The 24,405-nt window shown below is 47.3% G+C and overlaps 1 protein-coding gene across 1 annotated transcript in view; it reads left to right on the top strand.

Annotated features, from left to right (window-relative positions):
• The window catches only part of LOC143032841 (uncharacterized), an 826,304-nt gene extending 803,681 nt beyond the window's left edge, over positions 1-22,623 (top strand). The window contains exons 5-6 of the mRNA XM_076198001.1: positions 16,637-16,739; positions 19,802-22,623. Of these exons, the coding sequence (XP_076054116.1) occupies positions 16,637-16,739; positions 19,802-20,786 (1,088 nt within the window). The 3' untranslated portion in view covers positions 20,787-22,623. The remainder of the gene's footprint in view (positions 1-16,636; positions 16,740-19,801) is intronic.
• Positions 22,624-24,405: the final 1,782 nt, after the last annotated feature.

The following is a 24,405-nucleotide window of genomic DNA, read 5'->3' as shown; positions in this document are numbered from 1 at the left end:
ACTTGCGTGCGTCCTAGCCCTTCGCTCGCGCGCATGCTTCGCCTGTTTCCAAGTGCAGGCAGGCACAGCGCTGCTCAGGCGTCGATGCATCATCTGAGTTTACGATTGGCGGCCGGGGCCGGGCTGCAAGCGGCGTGTACATTAGCAACAGGAGAGGCGAAGGAGACCCGGCCAGCCCAGGCCAACCCAGGACCCACCGTCCGTCCGTCCCACCGACCCGAGTTGAGCGTCTGCGCATGTGTTTACGCGCATTGACGTAACGTGGCGGGCCTTAACTACTATTGTTGCTCCTGTCTCTTCTTCTGTTGCTTATCCGGATTCTGATTCCTCCTTTTCTTTTCTTTTTTTTTTCTTCAGGTTCTGGTTTTTCTTCTTCTTGTCTTCGTTTTCTTCTGCTGCTGTTTGTGAATTTTTTCTCCTCACTTACCGTCACCGTCTTCTTATAGGCTGCAAGAATTTAAAAACCCCTGTACATAGAATGGGGTACACGAAATAAATTTCATATCAGACGCTACATTATCAAGAAATGTCGGTGCACCAAATTAGCATACAATAAGAAAGAACACTTTGCTAAAGCGAATCTTATAAATGAAATAGATATTCATCCTCTTTTTTTTTTCCTTCGTCTTCGTGATCAACTACTTCTGCGACGTCAGCGTCGTAACCCTGATAACTATTCGCGTAATCATGATTAGTTAGTAATTGTCATCAGTTACTTAAATTACTCTAGTGCGCTAGTGGTGTCATCGAAAGCGTGCTGGTCTCGCATTCGCTTAGTTGTGGATTCGAATCCCGCACTCATCTTCGATTCCCAGCAGTGACTGCTACGTGCCCCCAACGGCTTTGGCCGCAGCTAATCAGCGCCTTGGGGCGTAGGCTCCTCACCAAATTGCTCTGGTATCTGAAAACAGTGGTGGAAAAATCTTTGTTAATAATGAACAAAACCCTTTGCTGAAGTGATGTTGACCCATTCTGAAGTGAAGAGCCCACTGCATAGCTGAATAAAATCACATGACGGTAGCCAGAATAAAAAATATAAAGGACCACGCTGTACCTGAGTTGAGCACTTTATCCACTTGACCACCCCAACCCCCATATCTTGCCCCCCCCCCCCGATAGCCACCCCACCCCACCCCGTGGGCGCAGATAGACAGAAGAACACAACGGGTATGCTTGCGTGCACCTCTACCCCCTCCCCCCTAACCTCCCCCCATCTTTTCCCACTCCCACTCCCCCCATCCCGAATGTGTGCTGAGACGTTAGGCCACAGATTACAGATTACCCGATCCTCATTAATCCCCCACCCATCCACCCCCACCATCATCCCCCACCCATCCACCCACCCCCGCTTAAGGTTCGCCATCAAGGCTGCCAGTCTCTCTTCTCTTGATTCCTCCTCCTCCTCCTCCTACTCCTACTCCACCACCTCTTCCTACTCCACCACCTCTTTCCTCCTCCCTCTAGATCGTTTCTCCTTCTCCTCTTTACTCTCCTCCTCCTGCTCCTCATCTTGCTCCTTCGGCTCTTCCTCCCCTTCCTCTTCCTCCTCCTCATTCACCTCTTTTCTTCCTCTAGATTATTTCTCCTTCGTCTCCTTATTCTCCTCCTCTTGCTCCTCTTGCTCCTCCCCCTCCTGTTCCTCCTCCTCCTCTTCCTCCTCCCCCCATCTATATTTTATTTCTCATTGTGACTTTGTGGATGGACTAGCAGGCGGCACACTATCTCTCCTCCATCCCCATCCCCCACCCCCTCGCCCCTCTCCCCCTCCCGCCCTCCTCCCCACGTCCTCGCAGGACCATAGAAGTAGAGTTCGCGGACGTGTTCAACGTGAAACCGGACCCGGACTACCTGACGCTGGGCTCCTCGATCTCGGGGGGCGAGGGGCGGGGAAGGGGGAAGGTCTAAGGTAGTCCGGTGGGTAAGGACCCCGCTAAGCCCCGTGCGTGTTCACTTACCCGTGTTGATAGAAGCGCTGGTGAAGCACAGTGCTTGCTTACTTGGTTAGGGCGGTCCGTTGGTGATCGACAACGACAGTGCTTCGGTGAGGTGAGATGGACGTGAGTCAAGTTGGGTGGTGATGCTGAGGTCTTTATCGCCTCCAAGAATTAAGATGTGGGTATTAGGTACTGGCAATCATCACATTGGGTCTCTATCGGATGAATAAATTCGCCTGGCGACAGGTCCTGGGAGACCTTATGACCCCGACGTGACGTCGCATTAAAGAGGATCTTAAAGAAAAAGTTTGATTAAAGATTATAATAAAAATGAAAAAGTAAAAAGAAAATAAAGATTTTTTCTCACGAAAAAGGTGTCTTTACGACAGTTTTCTCCCCATGGGGGGTAACGCCTCCCCCCCCCCAAGGTGGGAGGGGAGGGGGATGGGCACGCAGCCTCCTCGCAGGACACCTGTAGCGTCTCGGGGGACTGTTGCGGTTTTGCTGGTAAGACTCCCCCCCCTGTGCCGCCCACACCTCCTTCTCCCCACTTTCCCTCTCCCCACTTTCCCTCTCCCCACTTTCCTTCTCCTTCTCTCTCCCTCTCCCTTCCCTCTCCTCTCCCTTCCCTCTCCCTTCCCATCTCTCTCCCTTTCCCCCTCCCTTCCCAATCCCTTCCCTCTCCCTTTCCCTCTCCCCTCCCTTCCCTCTCCCCTCCCTTCCGTCTCCCTTTCCTTCTCCCTTTCCTTCCCCCTTTCCCTCTCCCTTTCCCTCTCCGTTTCCTTCTCCCTTTCCTTCTCCTTTTCCCTCTCCCTTTCCTTCTCCCTTTCCCTCTCCCTTTCCTTCTCCCTTATCCTCTCCCTTTCCCCATCCCTTTCCCCCTTCTTTTCCCCTCCTCCCACTCCCCTCCTCTCACTCCCCTCCTCCCTCTCCCCTCCTCCCACTCCCCTCCTCCCACTCCCCTCCTCCCACTCCCCTCCTCCCACTCCCCTCCTCCCACTCCCCTCCTCCCACTCCCCTCCTCTCACTCCCCTCCTCCCACTCCCCTCCTCCCACTCCACACTCCCTCTCCCTTTTCTCACACTTTCCCTCTGTTCCTCTTCTTTATCCCTCCCATTTCCCTTCTATTCCTCTTCCTTTTCCCTCACACTTCCCCTCCACTACCCTCCCACTTTTTTCCTCCCGTCTCCCTCTCCCCCTCCTTTTCTCCTCTCCTCTTCCCCTCCTCTCCTCTTCCCCTCCTCTCCTCTTCCCCTCCTCTCCTCTTCCCCTCCTCTCCTCTTCCCCTCCTCTCCTCTTCCCCTCCTCTCCTCTTCCCCTCCTCTCCTCTTCCCCTCTCTTTCCCTCCCATTTCCCTTTCCCTCCCACTTCCCATTCCCTCCCCTCTCCTTCCTTTTCATCGCTTTCACTCCCTTCTCTTTTCCGTCATCCCTCCTCTCTCTCTCTCTCTCTCTCTCTCTCTCTCTCTCTCTCTCTCTCTCTCTCTCTCTCTCTCTCTCTCCCTTTCCTTCAACTTTCTCTTTTGTTCTGCCACCACCATAGCCACCGCCGTCTACCACCACCACCACCACCCATTACCACCACCACCACCGAGCGTATGTACTCGGCCCATCCATGCTCATTTCTAATAGGGTTGGTAGTGTCCCAGGGTCTAGCGTACTTTGTTGCGCAGAGAAGTTCACCCAACTTGGTTGAATAAAATCGCTTGGCGGCACCCAGAACAGTTGTATATATTTTGTTATTAACAGGGAAAGGTCTAAGAATATATATATATATATATATATATATATATATATATATATATATATATATATATATATATTTCCACACACTACAGCCATATGTATTCAGTCTTCACACACACACACACCACTTACCCTACTCCCACCCTGTCCTCGTTAACCTCCCACCCCTCTCCCCACTCCCCCTCTCCCTCCCAGGGCTGATCCTCGGACCCCGTCTGGCGAAGTAATTTGATCCTCCGAAGTGCTTCTGACGATGTCGCCCTCCATCAACTCCACAATGGAGGAGTGGCGGCGGTGAAAGGAGATGTGAAGAGGGGAGTGGGGGAGAGGAGGAGCGCGGGGGGGAGGGGGAGGGGGGCTTTAGTGGAGGAGGAGGGTTCGATTAAGTGTGATGGTTGTTACGTATTGTCCTAAGTGGTGATGGTGGTGGGCTTAGTGTCCTCCGGCGTGTTATTGTTGTTGTTATTACCGTACGGTTATCATCACCATTTTTTATCATTGTCATCATTATTGCCTTATTCAATTATTTGTTCATATATTTATGTATTTATTTTAGTATCTCCCATATTAGGGGAAATGCCTTCTCGGTTGACGTGTTCATTTATCTATTATCTATTCAGTGTTTATCATTTGTGACATCACTGCTAAGTGCCTTGTAGCGTAGAGTTCTTTTCTTTACAAGTGATCATGTACAGCTGGTTACGGAGGTTTGTGTCACACCGTATATTTTCCACATTGAGAACAGAACGAATTAATTACAATGTACCAGAAAATTATGTCCAACCGAACTAAAAACTCGTATCTCTATTTGTTATCAGTACGATTATTTTTTATTCGTATACTTAAGGGAGGGATTAATAAATTCCCCTTTTATTTTCAACATTCGCAGCGTCCCTTCCCTTGGGATGAACTTAGAATCGGTAAATTCATCTTAGTTCCCAGCATTCACAAGAACGTTACAGACCTTAGTGACCCAAATTTAATAATTTGAATAAAAATCTTATCAAGTCTTCGACAATATAGAAGTTTCTCCTTTACTAGAAGCCCTAGAATCACGTCTAGAGAGAGACGTGTATGTTTACTAGACGTCGGAACGATGTGGAGTGTGGGGAACCAGGACCTCTCTTTCACAGCCAAGTCGACGGGTAAGGGGTAGTCTGGGTATGAGCTTGGTACTCGACAAAGCAAAACCAATGCTGTACCACCGAACCACGCAACCCATTGTCATGTATTTATTATCTTTTTAATTGAAAGGATTGTACGTGTCTTCACCAACAGAATAAAATGGATTTTGTTATTATAGAATGTAGCCTATGTGAGGGTAACCATAATACCCAATAAAAGGTGAAGGGAAGATCGGATTTCATGAGAGGACCTTCGTAAAGCCTCGTTGACACGGGGCTAGTTTAGTAGCAGGTAGTGCTAGATGCTGCAAGTTAACTTACCCGGCAAATAAGTGTTGTTAACACTAGGATAGTTTGGAGGCAAGTTGACTAACTTTCCGTTGACATTAGGCAAGTTCAGGAGTAGTTTACAAGTCACTAGTACTAGCGGCTACTAAACTAGCTCCGTGTCAACGAGGCTTTAGTAGTGTAGGTTCCCAACGCTATATGTAGAAGCTTTTCGGTTCTGCCTTATCCCTACCCCCTCCTGATCCCCTTAAACCACCCACCCCACCTATAACCTCCACCCAGGACCTCCCGATGAAACGGGTACACAACTATTATCCTCCCGCACTTTTCTTTTTATCCCTTCACGTGCTTGAATCACACAATGGGGAAGAGATAATACCACACACATACACATACACACACACACACACACACACACACGCACACACACACACACACACACACACACACACACACACACACACACACACACACAAACACACACACACACACAATATTTTGCTCAAAGAGAACAGTAGCGACTTGCAGTATGAGTAAAAGCATTTCACGCCAGGAGCGCGGTGCGAACTCGGGATCGCGTGCGTAAGAGGCCACGACGCTCTCCATTTCAACAAGCCGTGTGTGTGTGTGTGTGTGTGTGTGTGTGCGTGTGTGTGTGTGTGTGTGTGTGTGTGTGTGTGTGTGTGTGTGTGTGTGTGTGTGTGTGTGTGCGTGCGTGCGCGCGGACCACCCTGGCCATCATTTAGGCGGTGTGCCCAAACTGGATCATCCATTATTTAAAATTTGATTAATGCAGATCTCTTATGTGGTTTAGAAGCTTCTTAGTTGCAGCCCCTCCATCCACACTACCACCCTTCCTCTCTCTCTCTCCTTTTCTCTCCCTCTCTCTCCTCTCTCTCTCCTTTTCTCTCCCTCTCTCTCCCTCCTTCCCTCCCTCCCTCTCCGTCACATAACTTCCCACCCAAAGTAACGTACCCTGACAGATGGGGACCCACACGCCAGCCAGCCTATCGCTACAACACACAAGAGTGTGCTATTTGATCTTGAATTACACTGAGATCGAGCCCCATCTGCTGTGTGTGCCCGCGCGGAGAATAAACAAGGACGGCGACATCACCTTACGCTGGGAGGGCGCGTGGCGGGCAGGGCTATTGTGTTGGAGGAGGAGGGAGAGGGTGGAGAAGGGAAGAGAACCTCCTAAGAATATTGTTCCACTTCTTCTTCCTCCTCCTCTTCCTTGTCCTCTTCCTCCTCTTTGATGGGAAATTTCTTGGTTTTCCGTGGTAACTTAAGGCATTGATCTTGTTGAGATTTTGTTCTCTTGTTCATTTCTTGGAAAACCGTTGGAAGCTCGATTTTTTTCTATCCTTTTTTTTATCATATAATTATTTATTTTGTTCACTTGTTAAACTGTTACTGTATCCTCTGTCATTAATCGTTTGTTTTCGATATATTAGTATGTCATGTTTATTTGATCGTTAGCAAGCGTTACGCTTCTTTGCTCGTCTTCGGACATGACCTCACAACTACGTCACTTATCGGAAAATGTTATTGGATGACACGACCTACGTCATATATTCAGCTGATATTTCAATCAGTGTCATAAGTGTCGTTTTGAATAATATTAAGGCTAATGTCACTTATTTATTCGGGACCTGACACCACCTGGCCGTTGTTTACGATGACGTCATGTCGCTTCAAGTAAGAGTGACGACGACTGCCTCTGTTCGATGGTTTCTGAAGAACAAACAACCATCACGAAGAGTGATTTTGAAGAACTTTTGAGTGTTGTGACGCTAAAGCTATTGTTCTGGATGACCTCTTAAGCGAGCTTGAGGCTCAAACAAGTTCAATAGACCAGTTACGGTAGCTACTGTAAGAGACGTGAAGTTGCTGGAAAAGAACTGGCGAAGGATAAGAGGGGGAGGAGGTGGAGATCGACCTATGCGGGTAGGGAAAGAGGAGGAGGAGGAGAAGGAGGAGGAGGAAGAGGAAGAGGAGATGGGAGGAAGAGAAAATCTGAGTAATGGACCTCAGAAGCCCTCATGATGTCGTCATATGAATAATGACGTCATATAGTTACCACAGTAGCTCTAAACCTCGTAAGTATGGTGACGTTTCCACTAAGTTGATAGAATCATGTGACGAAACCAGAATAACGTTTGCGTCTTTTTATACAATGTCTCTTAATTCTAATAAAATTGCCTAGCGACAGGCAAAATAAGATATATTGCAGTGAAGGAGTAAATAATGAAATACTACACTTCACACAACCAAGGTCTCCGACTTGTTTTACAAAAATAACATTTACTGTCATGTTGCGTGTGCGGCAATGGGCCGATATTTGTAAACAAACGATGACGTCACGGAAGAACCTCTTCAGTGATCTGTTGGGTTTGTAGAAGCTTCTGGTCGAAGTCGAGGGGTTGTTGAGATCCTAGAGGATGATCTTGTAGGGCAAAGGTGACGGCTTCGGCCGCAGCTAGTCAGCGCCTCTTGGCTCCTCACCTTCTTCTAGGTTCTTCTCCCTCCCTCCCTCCCTCCCTTCCTTCCCCTCAAGCTGAGGTGCGGCGCCGAGGCATACGCCGTGGCTTGTAGCTCCGGCTCCCTTCAGTGCTTCTGCATTATTCAGTATTTGGCCTCTCTTAGACCAGGAGTAGCTTAGATCTATTCCTCCTCCTCTTCCTCCTCTTCCCCCTCCTCCTCCTCTTCTCACTCCTCCTCCATCCCCTTCCTCTACTCTTCCTATTCCGTTTGTTTCATCCTCCTCCTCCTTGTCCTACTCCGTCTCTTCCTCTCCCTTCTTGTCCTACTCCGTCTCTTCCTCTTCCTCCTCCTCGTCTCCTTTCCCTACCTCTCCTACTCTTCCGTCTCCTCCTTCTACTCCTCACTCACCTTCTTCGCTTTCTCCTACTCCTCCCCCGTCTTCTCCTTTTTCTCCTTCTTCATCTCTTCCTGTTACTCTTCCTCCTTCTAGCCCTTCTCCTCCTCCTCCTCCTCCCCCTCCCCCTTCGACCCGATGACGCCTTTTGCATATTTTATTCTAGCTAACACCAAAGGATTTAAGGCATTTGTGTCGATCAGACCCCAAAACTTGATGACAAACTTCAAGGACTTGATTATGGCTGCCGCCACACGATCTTGTATATGTTGTCTTCTATTTGAGGGACAACAAATGGTGGCAGCGGTGGGATTCAAACCCACGCCTCCGAAGAGACCCGAAGACAGAGCACCGAGGTGAAGGGGGCACATGAAACAGTCTTATACTTCCAGTGAAACCCTTGAAGCATTTCATTATGTCTAACGCCAAACGTTTTTACCCATTGAAGGGTAGGCTTAATGCGAGGAATACCATCGTATTGAAGGGAGTAGACGTGTGTTATAGACCCCACCCACGGTACGATCTGGTCTTAAGGCCGCCGGACAGATCTGGTCGGATCCGACTAGATTGCATCGTGTATGTACCGATTTTAGTTTGTCCGATCGATACACACGATCCAATCTAGTCGGATCTGACCAGATCTGTCCGGCGGCCTCAAGACCAAGTCGTACCGTGGATGGAGACCTTTATGGACTGTGTACACGAACTTATGTCATCGACTGTAGTCCCTGTCGAACGACGTGACGTCATTAGCCTTTGTGGGGTGGTCACTGGCCAAGCGAATGGACTATGTCATGTGGTTCATCTTCACGGTTTCCCTAATTGGCCTTTTCGTTGCCCCAGGCCGGTGTGGAAGTGTCTCTAATTATATCCAGACTGCCCATAGATGAGCAGTTAGAGAGAGAGAGAGAAGTGAGAGAGAGAGAGGGGGAGGGAGGGAAGGAGAGAGGGGGGAGAGAGGAGCGAGAGAGAGAGGAGGAAGAGAGGGAGAGAGAGGAGGAAGAGAGGGAGAGGAGGGAGAGAGGGAGAGGAGGGGAGTCAGTAATGAAGTACTACAGTATACGCAACCAAATTCTTTGACACATTCTCCAAAAATGAAAATAACAGGGATAGAAAGGCGAGAAGAAAAATAACATCAATCACGAGAGCCCCAGTGGTCATTGATGAATGCCACCTTCCCCAGCTTTCCTTGCCCATATGGAGCTCGTAACCCGACGCCGCGTGTGTACAAACTGTCACATATTTTCTTGTCAATATCCCAGTACTATTCCGCTCTGTTTAGATTTCATTTGTTTGTTTGTTATGTATTGGTATTATTAGTATTGTTATTATCAATTTTATAATTATCATTGTTATTGTTAGTAGTACTATTGTTATTATAATAATTATAATTATTACGTATTTGATTTGTTTATTATTATCTTAATCTTATTTATTTGTTTATTTTCTTTATTTCTTTATTTATTATTATTATTTATCTATTTATTTATCTATTTTATTTATCTATTTGTTTTATTTTTCTGTTTATTTTATTTTTCTGTTTACTTTTTTGCCCACCACGACCGTCATATAATTAAGTTAGCTGCGGATGGGACCTCCTGCCCGGACGTCCGAGCCTCCTATTCATATTATACCCCCACGCATATGCATTGCTGTTCTTTAGCTTCCTTGAGAGGACCACCTTTTAACACTAAAATCACTAAATATGAAATAATAGATGAAAAGGTCAACAGTTTTGGAAATATTTGAAAGATTTCCTTCTAACTATATTCTAGATCAGTTTTGTTAACTTTGATATGCGTGTGTGTGTGTTTGTGTGTGGGTGTGTGTTTGTTTATGTATGAATATATGTATGTAATATGTTTGTTTTACCTCACATACCTCCTCTTCTTCCTCATCCTCCTCTTACTTCGCTGCCTCCTCTTTCTCCTCTTCCTCTTACTCCGCCGCCTCCTCTTCCGCCTCAACCTTCTCCTCTTCCGCCTCAACCTTCTCCTCTTCCCCATCTTCCTCATCCTCGATGGCTGCATCCCTCCCCCCCCTTTATTTTTGGATGGGGGGGAACCCGGCGTGACTGCCCTAAATGTCGCCAAATTGACCCACTCGCCTCCCCCCCACACCCCCGACCCCACTTCATACTGCCAAATTGGCGCTCGCAACACCCCTGATCTTGCCAAATTGCATAATAGGATACCCCTCTCCCCACCTAACTGTAGGGTATGTATTGCCTCCCTCCCTCTCCCTCTCTCTCCCTCTCCCTCTCTCTCTCTCTTTGTGTGTGTGTGTGTGTGTGTGTGTGTGTGTGTGTGTGTGTGTGTGTGTGTGTGTGTGTGTGTGTGTGTGTGTGTGTGTGCACATGTATTTTCTACCTCCGCTTCATCTAGTCTACGAGAAAGTCTGATGGTGGTGGTGGTAGTGGTGGTGGTGTAGGGGTTAGCACGCTCGACCTGCACCCAAAGGGTCGGCGGTTCGAATTCTTCGTTGTACAGGGTTGGATTTTCTCTTCAGGACTCTTCGCTCAGACATATATAAATAAACATTGATGAAACCGAAGAAATATGAAAATTCAATTTTTGTTTTTGTAACTCGCTCTACTCAAGCTAACTCAACGTAGTGATCATGAATTGTCTTTTAATGCAATTCTGAGTAATTCGATGTTTTGTCTACCAGGGTAACATATAAAGGGTAAGGTGGTCATTTCTCTCGTCCTTTTTATTAATTTGATCCTTGTTATCTACCAAAAAAATCTCCCTCGGAACTGAATTTTCTCTCTATAGCATTGATCTCGCCACCAAACGTAGTCGATAGATCGACTACGTGGCCACACTAGCCGATAGAGACAGGGTTGCCAGCTTACAAAAGCCGCGTTGGGGTTCCCCGCTCATACAACAACAACAACAACACGCTTTGCGGGTTACCTCCTTTACGCCAGCCGACATGACATCATAATTCCGGCTGACGACGACGGTGGGCGTCCGACGAAGGTGTACAGGGTTGCCTGCGCACGCCCCTGCGCCCGCGAAGCTGCGGGTCGCCTGCTGTGGCGCCACCCACGTCGTCGAGGCAGAGGCGGCGCTACATTACGCAGCAGCAGCAGCAGCAGCAGCAGCGGGTTGATGCTGCTGCGTCGCTGTCCGTCCTTCCGAGAGTTTGTCCGCATGCTCTCCAGATGGCAGAGGTGGACGGGCGGCCGGCCGGCCGGCACGTGGAGGAGGAGGAGGAGGAGGAGGAGGCAGCTGAGGAGGAGCAGTAGGAATAGGTTTTGATGGTCGTAGTGGTTATGGTGATGGTGGTGGTGTAGTAGTGATGGTTGAGGAAATGGAAGGAGGTGGTATTGGTGGAGAAAAAGGAGGAAGTAGTGGTTGCGGTGATGGTAGTGATGGTGGGGAAGGAGATAGAGAAGGAAGTGTTGGTGGTAGTGGTGGTGATGGAGGAGGAGGAAGAGGAGTAAATGACGGCCTCATTCTCTCCCACCCCTCCTTCCCCTCCTCCATTCTCATCTTAATTGGCATTCCCTTTACCATCGTCACCATCGCCACGATCACCACCATTGTCATTGAAATCACCATCTTTCTCCTCTACCTCCAGTATCAGTATCATCGTCATCACCACCACCACCATCACCACCACCGCCGTTGTTTGTCATCAGCGTTTCCTTCTGCAGAGGTCACCCTTGAAGTGTGTTGGGTGTTCTCCCAAGGTCCACTTCCATCCCAAGGTTTAACTTGTACTCCACTCTCCCCCTTCCCTCGTCTAGCCCCCCCTCTCCCTCTCTCTCTCTCCTCTCCCTCTCTCTCTCCTCTCCCTCTCTCTCTCCTCTCCTCTCTCTCTCCTCTCCTCTCTCCTCTCCTCTCTCTCTCCTCTCCTCTCTCCCCCTCTCTCCTCTCCCTCTCTCTCCCTCTCCCTCTCCCTCTCTCACTCCTCTCCCTCTCTCCACTCCCTCTCTCTCTCACTCTCTCTCCCCCTCTCTCTCTCTCCCCCTCTCTCCTCTCTCTCCCCCTCTCTCCTCTCTCTCCCCCTCTCTCTCCCTCTCTCTCCTCTCTCTCACTCTCTCTCTCCTCTCTCTCCTCTCTCTCCTCTCTCCTCTCTCTCCCCCTCTCTCCTCTCTCTCTCCCCCTCTCTCCTCTCTCTCCTCTTTCTCTCTCCTCTTTCTCTCTCTCGCGTGTGTGTCATGTATATGCATGCCAGTATGTATGTGTATGTACTCCTGTATCAATTTACTTGTGTCTGAGTTTATCCGTATCGTTTCCTCCCTCTTTCACCCTCTCTCTCTCTTTTCACTGCTCCTTCTCCAGTGAGAGTGATATCTACAAATACCCTCGACTAATTAAACCTAGTGTTTTAATTAGTCGAGGGTATTTATAGTCGGGTGGTTAATAGTTCTAAGTTGTGGAGAGAACCGGGATTTTGGTCTTTTGTCCTACATCCCCCTAGGAGGAACTTCTTCAGGAGATATCACTCCCACTTACTGGAGGAGGAGCAATGAAAAGAGGGAGGGAGGGCGAAAGAGGGAGGGAGGGAAAGATAAAGACAAACACACAGACATAAACATAGATACAGGAATACATATGTACAGGCATGGATATTTATATACATGACACACACGGGTTTACAAATCCCACGACAGCGGCGCGAGATTGCCCACAATGATAGAAGCGCTTGTAAACTACATTCCATGAAAGTAACAACAGTAAGCTCGCACTGATTCCGGCTGCCGTCAGATGTTTTTATTCAGCTGAGGAGAGGGAATAGTGCTATTTTATAGCTGTTTATTTAAATTACTCTTAATTTCATTCTTTCATTTTTTTTTTTTATTCCTTTCCGTCATTTCCTATTTTCATCTACATAATCTTATTTCATTTTGTTCAATTTTTCACAAGATTCTTGAAGTGCAGCCTACCCCGAAATTCATTTTGTTGATATGTTGGGCGCAAGCCCACTCACCTTTTCTGTAATGGCTTGCCCAGGGGAGCCCGGTTCAGCTCCTGATACAGTGTCGGTCTTGACACGTGATAAGACAAGATGTAGACACGTTGTGGCCATGTGTCAGACGCCATCCTATCGCGGCACTATCACGGGTGCCACGGCCTGCACTGTGTCATCTCAAGAGGCGGCTGCGGGGGGTCAGCAGGTGGCGGGGGGGGGGGGGTGATGAGGGAGAAAAGGAGAGAGAACTCTCCTCTGAGAACACCTAAACCACTTCTCCGTACGAGACCAAAAGCGAGACCCTTTAATACACGTTCTTACAGACCTGTTAGGTGTTGAAGGATGCACGCCATGGAGCTCTTAACTGCGGCAGAAACCCTCGTTCCTTCGTGTAGGGGAGAATGGCTCTCACTGATATCCGTTGGGAACTTATCCTTGTTCTTCTTGCTCACAGGTCCCATACGAAAAGCCCATTGACTATTTTTTTCACTTTATTTATGTACTGTACATATGTTTTATTCTGTTGGTGTACTTATTTATTTTCTGTTATTAATTTTATTAATCGGAAATGTATGTGTGTGTGCGTGTGCCTGCACGCGATTCATCGTGGTCTTGGATCACATGTCGGACTTGGGATCGGCAGCTACCATTTCGGATGAGAACTCGTATATAGCCCAATCTATGGGTAATGCTCTCTCTCTCTCTCTCTCTCTCTCTCTCTCTCTCTCACTCACGCACACGCGCACACACACAGACGTTTTTCATTCCTGGTCGGGGACTGAACTCAATAACACTTAGTTAGCAAACGAGCTGAGTACCACAACGCCAGCAAACCCTGTATATGTGTTGGGGAAAGTGGGGGTTTGTGGGGGAGCCTAAGGTCTTGAGGGATGGGATGGGGGAGGGCTAGCTGAGTGTTCATGGCTGGAAGCTTCTCGTGGCCACAGGCTCCAGTGTAATCTTATTTGTATACGAGTTCGAGGTTTGCGCATCTTGCATAGTAAACAACCAGCGCAAGACGTTCCCGTCCTCAATCTGAGTCAATGTTTACTTCCTTCAGCCGCAGGGACGTTTGATAACTCTGTTTGCTCCCCCCGGTGAATCATAGTGGCGTGCTTGAATAACATTGTTCTGGTTAGCGGTGTGTGTGTGTGTGTGTGTACATCGCAATGGGCTAAGTTCACTGATCACTTTTTATCTCTGAGCTGGGTTCGAGTCCTTAGCTTGACCACGTATCTGTTTCGTATATGATTCCATCGAGCTCCTTATCAGCCTCGACCGTGATAGCATGGAATTAAAGTGAAAATTAATGTGGTTGAAAAGATGAATATATATATATATATATATAAATTTTCTCCATGGATTTGAGACCCTCCCTCGAAAACCCTCAACTAATGAAAAGCTTTTGGTCTTAGCCAGAAGAAAGTTTAAATAGTGGACCACCATGTTGAGGGTGCGGTGGTTAAGACCGAAGGACTGGGGGAGGGGACGATGGGTGTCCTTCATGTGGGACTTGTGGATCAACCCATTCCCAGCGCATGGGTGGGATTGGGGTAGGGGGTCATTCCTCGGCTGAATGAAATCGCTTGGTGCCAAACGGAATAATATACAAGTGGTCAGTAGTAAAGAAAATGTTTAAGCAGTGATGCCTCAGGATTGAATCTTGGATAAGGGAGGGAGATGAGAAGGAAGAATAGGAGGAGGAGAAAGAGGAGATGGAAAAGGAGAACGAGGAGGAGGGAGTTGAAATCTGTTCATGTTTTGGAAATTTAAGGTTCAAAGTTTTCAAGAAGGGCCCTGAAGGAAGTGCTGCCAGAACGGCCCTGAAAGGGGAGTGCGACGACGTGGCTGGCTGGGTGATGAGGAAGGTTTGTGTTTGGTGGCTGGAATGGCTACGGGGTGGCTGTTGCGTGGCTGCCGCCGCCGCCGCCACCGCCACCTTCCATTTTCTATCGCTCTTACGTTTTCTACCACGTCACTGCTCGATCCTGGTCTCTCGTTGTTGGGATGAAGTCATTTGGAGGACTGGCATGTAAATACAACTCCTTCACTCCCTCCCGCCCTCCACTCCTTCCTTTCTTCGCCGAAGTTATATTCCTCTGTGGGATGTATCTTTTAGTCTTTGGTGAAACGCGTGTACACACACACATATGCCCAATCATAACTAATCTAGGTGCCGAATGAATACGCTATTTAATATGATTCACCATTGCCATGGATCACGTGCTGGATTGGTGATCGAAAGTTATTACCCTCCCGGATGAGAGCTCATTTTGTCCAATGTGTGTGTGTGTGTGTGATTTTTCTGACCTTTCACTTCTGTCATAGTATATTATGGACGGTAACCAGCGCTTCTATACATTGAGACTGTCTTACCCAAGAGGTGGAACCAGAGATGGTAAAGAAGAGATTTAAGGTAACGGATCAGAGGGATAGCTTTTTTTTTTTCTCTCTCTCCAATCATGAAAGAATGTTGCGTGACTGATCTGGAATGGGATTTTTTCTTCATCTAATACAGTCCGTAACCTCCATACTTGCTTTAGCAAAAAGAAATTAATAAGTAATATAGATAAATCAATAAAGATTATAATAAGAATTATAATGATAATAATGACAATGATAATAGTAGTATAATGTTAATGGCAATGATAATAATAGTTATAATAATTTGGCTGCAACCGTCGCAGCGGATCGTTCTGTGGCGCATGCGCATTGGTTCCTCCGGAGAAGGAAAGTGATAATGGTGTGGTTCCTCACTCACGCCGCGGTTACCCGCGCATCGCGGCTGTTCGCGTCAGGGTATGAGTAATGATGGAAGGCGGGGCCCAAGTACGCTGATCCTATCTCCGTACACACGCCCCCCCCCCCTAACCTCCTCTTCCTCCCCTTCAACCATCTCCTTCCCCTTTCACCTTCTATCCTTCCTGTCGTATGTATCCTTTCACGTCAATAATAGTTTAATTTTGTTTACCCCCTTCACCTTTATCCCTTCAAATACTCTATACAATCTGTCCCCTTACCGATTCTGGGTCTTCAGCCATCCATTTTGTGTGTGTGTGTGTGTGTGTGTGTGTGTGTGTGTGTGTGTGTGTGTGTGTGTGTGTGTGTGTGTGTGTGTGTGTGTGTGTGTGTGATCTGTACATGGCGAGACGGGATGCAGAAGAGAATAGTTATCAAATGGATAAGTGAATAAACAACACAAGTAATTATGTAAACAAGAACTGATTGATGGACATTGCGCCATGTTGCTAAAGTGTTTATCTAATTGAAATTTGAAAGTTCGAAGTGTATTACATACAATCGTCTTAGCGGGAAGTTGGTTTCAGTCACTGCCGACGTGGTTGGCGAAATTGTTTCTACCTGCTTCCAGGTCAAATATGTGTCCTGGTAGACAGAGGTCATTCTTACGCGTTTGTTTAGTATTGAATGTAGAAATGTATTCAGTTTACACACACGTACGCACACAAACGCTCATATATAACTTTCACATTGTACATGCAATGTCCCTTTTATTTCGGTACACACCAAGTGTTTGGAAAAAAAAGTGCTTGAAAATAGATGAATTGTTTGTATTATGATTATTTTTTGTATGTATGTACTGTATATGTGTGTGTGTATATATATATATATATATATATATATATATATATATATATATATATATATATATATATATATTTCTTAAGCTTGTGCTCTCCTTCAGTAGTTCCCCTGCTCACGAAGTCCTTTGCCTTCCAGGTCCCCTGATCGACGACACGTGGTTCCTGGTCATCATCTCGTCCTGCGTCGCCGCCACACTCCTCGGCATCATCCTCGCCATCGCTTTCCTCAAGTACAGAGAGTGAGTGTCTTGCCCAAGTTCTTCACGATAATGAAAATTGTTGTCTCTAGTTTCACTAAGGTGGAAAATCCGCTGCCCCCACAGTGGCTGGCAACGGTCCTCAGCCTCTTCTACAGATCTCTCTGGGAAATAATTTTTGGACTGTTGTCTGGGATGTATGGGATTGTCTCTGTTCCTGGCTGAAAATGATAGGAGGAAGTGGTTGTTAGCTCTCTGTGTGTGAAAAGGTGTAAGATATACAGATGAAGTTGATACTTTTAGCTCATTCCAGAGACCGAGTATCAGCCCCTCAGGGCTGCACTTGGAGAGGGTTACAAGGATCATTGTCGTCAAGTCCTTAGTTACTATCACTAGATAGCCTTTTGGGTTTAAGTCCTTTGATCTTAGTGTGTCCCCTCACAAGAGACATGAGGTGCCCCAGGAATCAGTGTTTGCCCCCACGTCGTCCCCTCCATGACTTCGAGTAAAAACCGATGCGAATTTGCTTTTCTAGACTCCGTCTCCCCTTCCCCTAACCATGAGGGACTGCCAGTCAGTAGTCTGGAGACTTTGGTGACACCCTTACAGACCAGAGTCACACAGTATTCTGTTATGGTTAAAGACCTCTGCTATCTTTCTTAAATCTCTCCTTTACCATACCTGTGACTCCACCTCTTCGGTGCGATATTGTCCCTAAGGATAGAAACGCTAGTCATTGCTGACAGAATATCAAATGATTGTTATTATTATTAATTCAGTGTAGATGCATCTTCCTGCCTAACCATGCGTGCGTGCGTACAAACGCGTACTCGCTTCTTTGTTTATATGTTTGTTGGTTTGTCATGGGCGTTGGGGGGTAACCCTCCCAACCAAGCGTCCCTTGTTATCTAGGGGAAGAGCCTAATGGCTCTGTTTGCCTCCGCCTACCCCCCTCCTCCCCCAACTCCCCCCTCAGATTGAGGACGTGTCGCGACGAACCCACGGAGACTTCGAAAGATAGGACAGTTTCGCACGCTCGACCAAAAGAGACTGATGCAATAGTTCGACAGCTCGACTAATATTTGTTTGTATTTGTTCATCTATTTGTTTATTTATTTATTTTCATGTATTTATATTCATTTACTTAATTTTTCTCATCTATTTGACTGTCCTATTAGTTATTCATGTACATACGTTTATTTATCCATTTATCTATTTATATAAGTCCCTTTACCTACTTTAAATGCATCACTAGGCGGAGTTTGATTATCTTGTTGCCTTTAATTCGGTGGCGTCATCGGAAACATTCTGGTCTCGCATTCGCTTTGTGCTGGGTTCGAATCCCGCACTCCTCTCCGATTTCCAGCAGTGACTGTTGGTCACTTAGACCAACAGTTCCTAAAGCGTATACTAGGGCAAAGGTGACACCTTCGGCAGCAGCTATTAAGCGCTTCCTGGCGTAAGAGACTCCTTCCCACCTCCTCCATCGGGTTGAAAGGATTAATTGTTCTTGGTAGTTGTACATCCATTTTATCTTTTTTATTAGTATTATTTTTCTTAAACCAGATTAATCCGTTCTGCTGGGGAGCTGTTGTCTCCAAACGGATATCCTCTCATACCGGTCTCGATAATGATTATACGTTCAATTTGTTCGTACCAATCGATTTTATTCAGCTGAGGTTTGTACCTGGGCTAATGGCCTTTATCAAGGTTTGTGCCTGGGCGTCTGTTCGCTCGATGAGAGTCCACGTTCTCCAGCAGAACCCATACCACGTTCCCGTCCCAAGGGGGACCTCCAGGTCACTTACGAACTCGTTCTTCATATCGAAGTCAGACCAGACACGAGTCCTCGCCCAAGAGATTTCCACCTCCACCTTCTCCTCCTCTATCTCCTTCTCCTCCACCTCCTCAACCTTCTCCATCTCCTCATCAACATCCTTCTCCACTTCCACCGCCTCCTCCCTCTCTTCCCCCTTATCGAGTCTGACCCCGAAGGCTCATCACCCGGGCCCAGATTCATTCATCAAGGGTAAGGTATGGAGGAGGAGGGGGGGGTGGACCTCGTCACCAGGCCTGGACCATTAGTCTCCCGGACATCGTGACGTCATGACGCGCACTGCTTGTAGCCTTGATTATTGACAGATGGGGTAGTCTTGATTATAGACTGATGGCTTCGTCTGGCCCCTCAAATGTCTCTCCTCATTTTTCGTGAATAGTGTGGGGGTGGGAGGTAGAGGGGTCTCCTGACCGAAGGGTTTTCTTTCTTGAGGTCCGAGAAGGAATTTTAATTTGTTTCAGTCCGGTAGACCCGAGTCCTTTCCCGGGATAACTTGTGGAGTATGAAGTATGTTTTCCGAAGTGTATATACAGTGTATAGAGAATGTACAATTTACAGTATATATTCTGTAGGCAGATTATATTGGATAGCTTGAAAATCAATAATAATAATATGAAAACAATGATAATAATAAAACTATTGCATACAGTTATTTATTCATTTATTTATATCTCATTTGGTCATCCTTGTGTCGTACCATTCACGAGCTGTACATTTTCCAGTTTTGTCGCTTTTTTCAGACTCATATTTTCCAGTTGTCTGGGTCATAGATTCCATACTTCAGTTTATACATTTTTACCTGTTCCTTCTGATCAGTTCAGTTTTAAAGCTTTCGTATTTCCATGAGCCAGTAATGTATTTTCACATTATTATTGTCAGAGGAGAAGGATCTCTTAAAATTTCCTTTTCTGGGGTACTGACCACCTCTCTTATAAAGGGAAAAAAGCCTCTTGGTATAGAAAGATTTTTTTTTTCTGAATCATGGGTTGTGCACTTTCCATTTCAATCTAAGTTGCTCATGACTGGTACTTGTTGCATGACAGAGGAATAGTTTATGAAAAGAGACGCCATGTGAGGATGGAGCCTTTGTTAGTACGACTTTTCGCTTGTTAAACTTTATCAAGCATATGTACATAGATCTAAGGAGCGAAACTAATAAAGGCTGTCCTCACTTGGTGTTTCTTTAGACAGATTTGTCGGTAATTGCCAGTTGCATACAGAAGAGCTGACCTCTGAGTAACGACTGACGTATTTCTTTCTGTTTCAGGGGCAAACTGAAACCACTGAGCGACCTGGCGTTGGCTAAGAAGGAGAAGGCTTTGGGTTTGGAGCGGTGTGAGACTGTTCTCTACCCGGCGCCGGGTCTCTCCTTACCCTCGCAACACGACCCGACACGCTCCGGCCCGCGGGCGCTCTGGGCGGGGATCAAACCCATCGAAGAGAACCACTATACCGTCGACCACTGCCAGCCGGTCGACCAGAAACGAGGACGGCTTGACCTCCTTCCCCAGGAGCATACCTACGACTACGCCGACTTCTCCGTGAACTACTCTACCTTGGCGCCGACTTACAAGGCGCCCTTGGACCAGAGCGGAGGGTCTGTCCTTGGGGTCTCTCAGGGCCCCGCCCCTGCGGCCAGTTTCGAGAACGTGGGTTACGTGGCTGGCGACGAGGCCGTCGAGGTGGAGCACGTGGCTCCTGACGGGTGTGTGCTGACGGCGCCAAGGGCCGCTCGCCTACTGGGGGCGCCCCATCATCAACAGGCACCCACCACGGTGGCCTACCAACATCACTACGAGATGGTGACGCCCCGGTCTGCCCACTCCTCCAGGCGCCACCGGTCCCTGGAACGGAATGGGGGGCCGCCTCACCGACACGCCGTTCCCGAAATCAGCGCCCCTAGCAGCCTCCACGCCGTGAGACTCCCGCCCCTTAATTCGAGACCAGACGTCGCCCACGGGTCCTTCCGGGTGCCCCACGCGGCTGCGGCCGCAGCCGCCGCCGCCGCAAGTAGCAACAACAAGGCACTGAACAACTCTCGGGGGACTCCAGACAACGCTCGGTACAACCTGACCGCGTTGGCCAACGGATCGCACACACTCACGCCTAAGGTGGATAACGCCACACGGGCGGAGAGACGTCAAACCCATGTGTCCCTCGACCGGTCGGGGAGCACCAGCACGAGCTTGGCGCCCCCAGCGTCCCCTACGGACCACATCTACGCCTCGCCCATCACCTCGCCAGTCATCTAAAGTCACGTCTCAGGAGGTCGGTGTGAGTCGAAGAAGAAAACTAAAGAAGAACGCGGTGCTCTTAGCCTCCGCCCCTACTCCAACCTCCTCGTCAGCACCTTCGTCAGGAGGCAGCACCAGCAGGAGGTGACGGAGGAAAGAAGGAGGAGGGCATAGGCAGGCCGCAGATCGTCACTAGTCCCCCCAGGCAGTTCCGAGGTGGTCCTTGTCCAACACTGCATCTGTCCGATTCGAATTCTCAACACATGCCTGAAGCACCCAACTTGGCCTCGGCCTGAGCAGTCTTGCCACTTTACAGGCTCTTATTGAGACCCCAGCCTTAGTCTCCACTGTCTTGGTATCGGAGACCGAGGCTGGTACCACCCCATCCTGAACCTCAGCCAATGTGGCCAAGGTACTCTGAAGACTAGGGGCACCAACTCTCCTGGTTTCCAGTACACAGTCCATAGCAGTACCTCTCCCCTCGTCGGTGCTCAGTGTGTGGCTCTGATCTCAGCAGTGTTGTCGTTGTGCTAGTTGAAGCAGCAACATCGTTTTGACACGTATTAAGTGTGTTCATACCAAAGCGTAGGCTTAAGAAGAGTCATGTTTGTAGCTTGATCGCCTCTCGGCACAAATGTACTTAAAAAAACAAAAATGGATTGACTGTTGTGGCTACATAACCCGATGCCACCCTCACCTTCCACTGTCCTGTCATTCACGCTTATGCGTTGCTGTTAACCTATCGTTGTCACCCATCCAACCAACCTCATCCTCCTTTCCACCAGCCTTTACGGGTCATCTTCCCTGTCTACCTATCATACAGATTTTACATTTTTGTTACATCCCTATAGCCCTATTGAACCATCCCATCCCACTCTGTTTCTCCTGAACTAGCTGTTTTTCATCCTTGCTACTTTTTGAGAAGACTTTCATCCCCTTCTGTCTTTCTCCTTTACCACTTACTTTCCCAAAGTACACTCCCATATTAGTCTTAAACATCTGTCATTCCTTGTCTCTTTTATTCTCTTTCTGCCTCTCATTCTTTCTTCCTCTTTCACTCTCTTGCTTTCTATCCCACTACACCCTCATCCCAGCTGTATGCTATGTAATTTAGTACAACGATTGGGTATATATCTATATATAGTCACTTATTTCCATGTACGTCCAGTGGCCAGTTTTTGCATTAAGCCGGTGATGTGTATGAAGCCGCCTTTTGTTTCCATTCACGTAGCGTTGTGCCATATTGCGACTCGTTTTCCAGGCGTCTTTTCCTACAAGTCTGTTTGACAAATGGAATGTTTGCCCCTGCAAAAAAGGCATATTTGGTGTCTGCAAGGGGAACACTATAGTGCAGTATGTCTACCATGTGAAGTAGATGATTTATTTATAGTGCTTTTCTGCTGCATCTGAAAGTGTGGACTTGAAATGCATCCTTTTGTTTTTCCTGTGGCAAACACCATTTGCCAAAGAAAATAAGAAACCTGAGGAAAAAAGGCGTCCTTTATTTCAGCACAAACTCGTTACCACAGCGCGCCAGCCATGATTGATTTTTTTCCCTCTCAAGAAGTCTTGTGTGTAAAACCCAAATGCCTTGTGTGTCTGGGACAGAAAGAATATATTATATATATACATATATAAATATATATACAATTAACTCCCCTCAGAATGCAAAGTGTACTGCAGTTTCCCGTTAGTCGCTGGTGTTTCATTCCATTTCCAATATTTATTCTTTGTATATTTGTATTAAAGCTTTATTTGTTGTAAATATATACATACATATATATATGAATATATGTGCACTAAGTCTGTACAAATTCTGTGTGCAATCGGATGCTAATAAATGTCAAGAAAACTTGCATTTCTTTAATTAGCCAACTTTTGTGACATAACTTCAATTCTGAAATAAAGGTTTTCAGGTTCCTTTGCAATTACAATATTGCTACCTCTCTTATAAAGGGAAGGAGGAGGACATTCCCAAGCAGTCCCATCTCCTCGAGGAAGACCATGGCTAGATTGGGGATATCGCCCTCTTATTTTCGTCAAAATCCAATAATGACATTATTTTTTTTTTCCATTTCCATTTTCATACATATACCAAGGCTTTTTTCCCCCTTACTAGGGAGGTAGCCAAAAAGGAAAAGGCATAAAATCATTTCCACCCATTCCATCCCTGAATACACTCCACACCCCTCCACCCTCCCTCCCATCTTAGCACCTCCTGGATGACGGGTCATCCCTGCACCTGGGTCAGAAGCAGTGTCGCAAGACACAGCACATCCACAGCAAGGGCGCTTAATTAAATCGACGACCCACCCCTCCTCCGTCCCCCCCATTGCATAAAAGGAGAAGACGGGGAGAAATCCCTTCGGGCTGCGTCAAATTTTGCTCACACATACTACCTCACCCCCCATGAGGGGACGTCCTAGGATGAGATGGATGGATGGGGTGAAGGGGGCTTTGGGGAAGAGGGGAATGTCTGTTGAGGAAGGACGGGAGAGGACAGAAGACAGGTGAATGGAGAATGGTTGTATATGGAAGATGTTGTGATGCATGAGGTGGAATGGGCGGTGGGATGGGGGGTGAGGTAGTGTGTGTGAGCAAAATTTTGACGCAGCCCGAAGGGATTTCTCCCCGTCCTCTCCTTTAAATGGGGGGACGGAGAGGGGGGGTCGCCGATTTAATGAAGCGGCCTTGCTGTGGATGTGCTGTGTCTTGCGACACTGCTTCTGACCCAGGGCAGTGGACAGGGTGCAGGGATGACCCGTCATCCAGGAGGTGCAAAGATGGGAGGGAGGGTGGAGGGGTGTGGAATGTTTTCAGGGATGGAATGGGTGGGAATGATTTTATGCCTTTTCCTTTTTGGCTACCTCCCTAGTAAGGGGGAAAAAACCTTGGTATATGTATGTATGTATCATTATTATCTTATCTATTTATTTATTTTTTGGGGGGCCACCATCTCACCCACAAGTCCAGAGCCATGAGGACTCCTACCGATTCCATTTGGAGACCCCTCAGGCTATAGGTGTGGGCGCCAGACCTGTAAATCTAAAATCCAAAAATCCAGCCACAGACTCCAACGTGGCTGGGCCCTACACACACGCCCTTGGGTCCATGTTCCTCCCATATACATCGCAGTGCCCCATGCACGACTCTCTCCCTCTGGGGCAGGTTTGGGCCAAGTCGGCTAACGTGACTATCAAAATTCGTGTTTTTTTGTTGTTGTTTTTTTAGGTCAGTTCCTTTGTACTTTGCTAGGTTTAGGTGTGCTTAATTCTTGTTATGTATTCAACAGAAACGCGAGGGGGACGATTTATGTCTTTATTGTGGCGTTAACATAAGAACATAAGAATGAAGAAGACTCAAGCGATCATAAGGCCTACACTAGGCAGTTCTATCTATTACCACCTGTCATCCCCATCCATAAAGTTGTATAACCGTTCTTAAAACAACCGATAGTCTTAGCGCTCACTACATGGTTACTAAGTCTATTCCATTCGTTGACCACCCTATTAGTAAACCAATTCTTTCCTATTTCCTTCTTAAATCTAAATTTGTCCTGCCCTGTTGTATTAATATGATGACCTTGTTTGTGTCACCCTTGTTAAAGCCTCTGATCCACTTGAACTCCTCTATTAGA

The sequence above is a fragment of the Oratosquilla oratoria genome, chromosome 14 (assembly GCF_046742065.1).
Source record: "Oratosquilla oratoria isolate Oo_2021 chromosome 14, ASM4674206v1, whole genome shotgun sequence".
In the NCBI taxonomy this organism is placed as follows: domain Eukaryota; kingdom Metazoa; phylum Arthropoda; class Malacostraca; order Stomatopoda; family Squillidae; genus Oratosquilla; species Oratosquilla oratoria.
The sequence above is the reverse complement of the archived record's forward strand: the minus strand, read 5'-3'. Positions and strand labels throughout refer to the sequence as shown.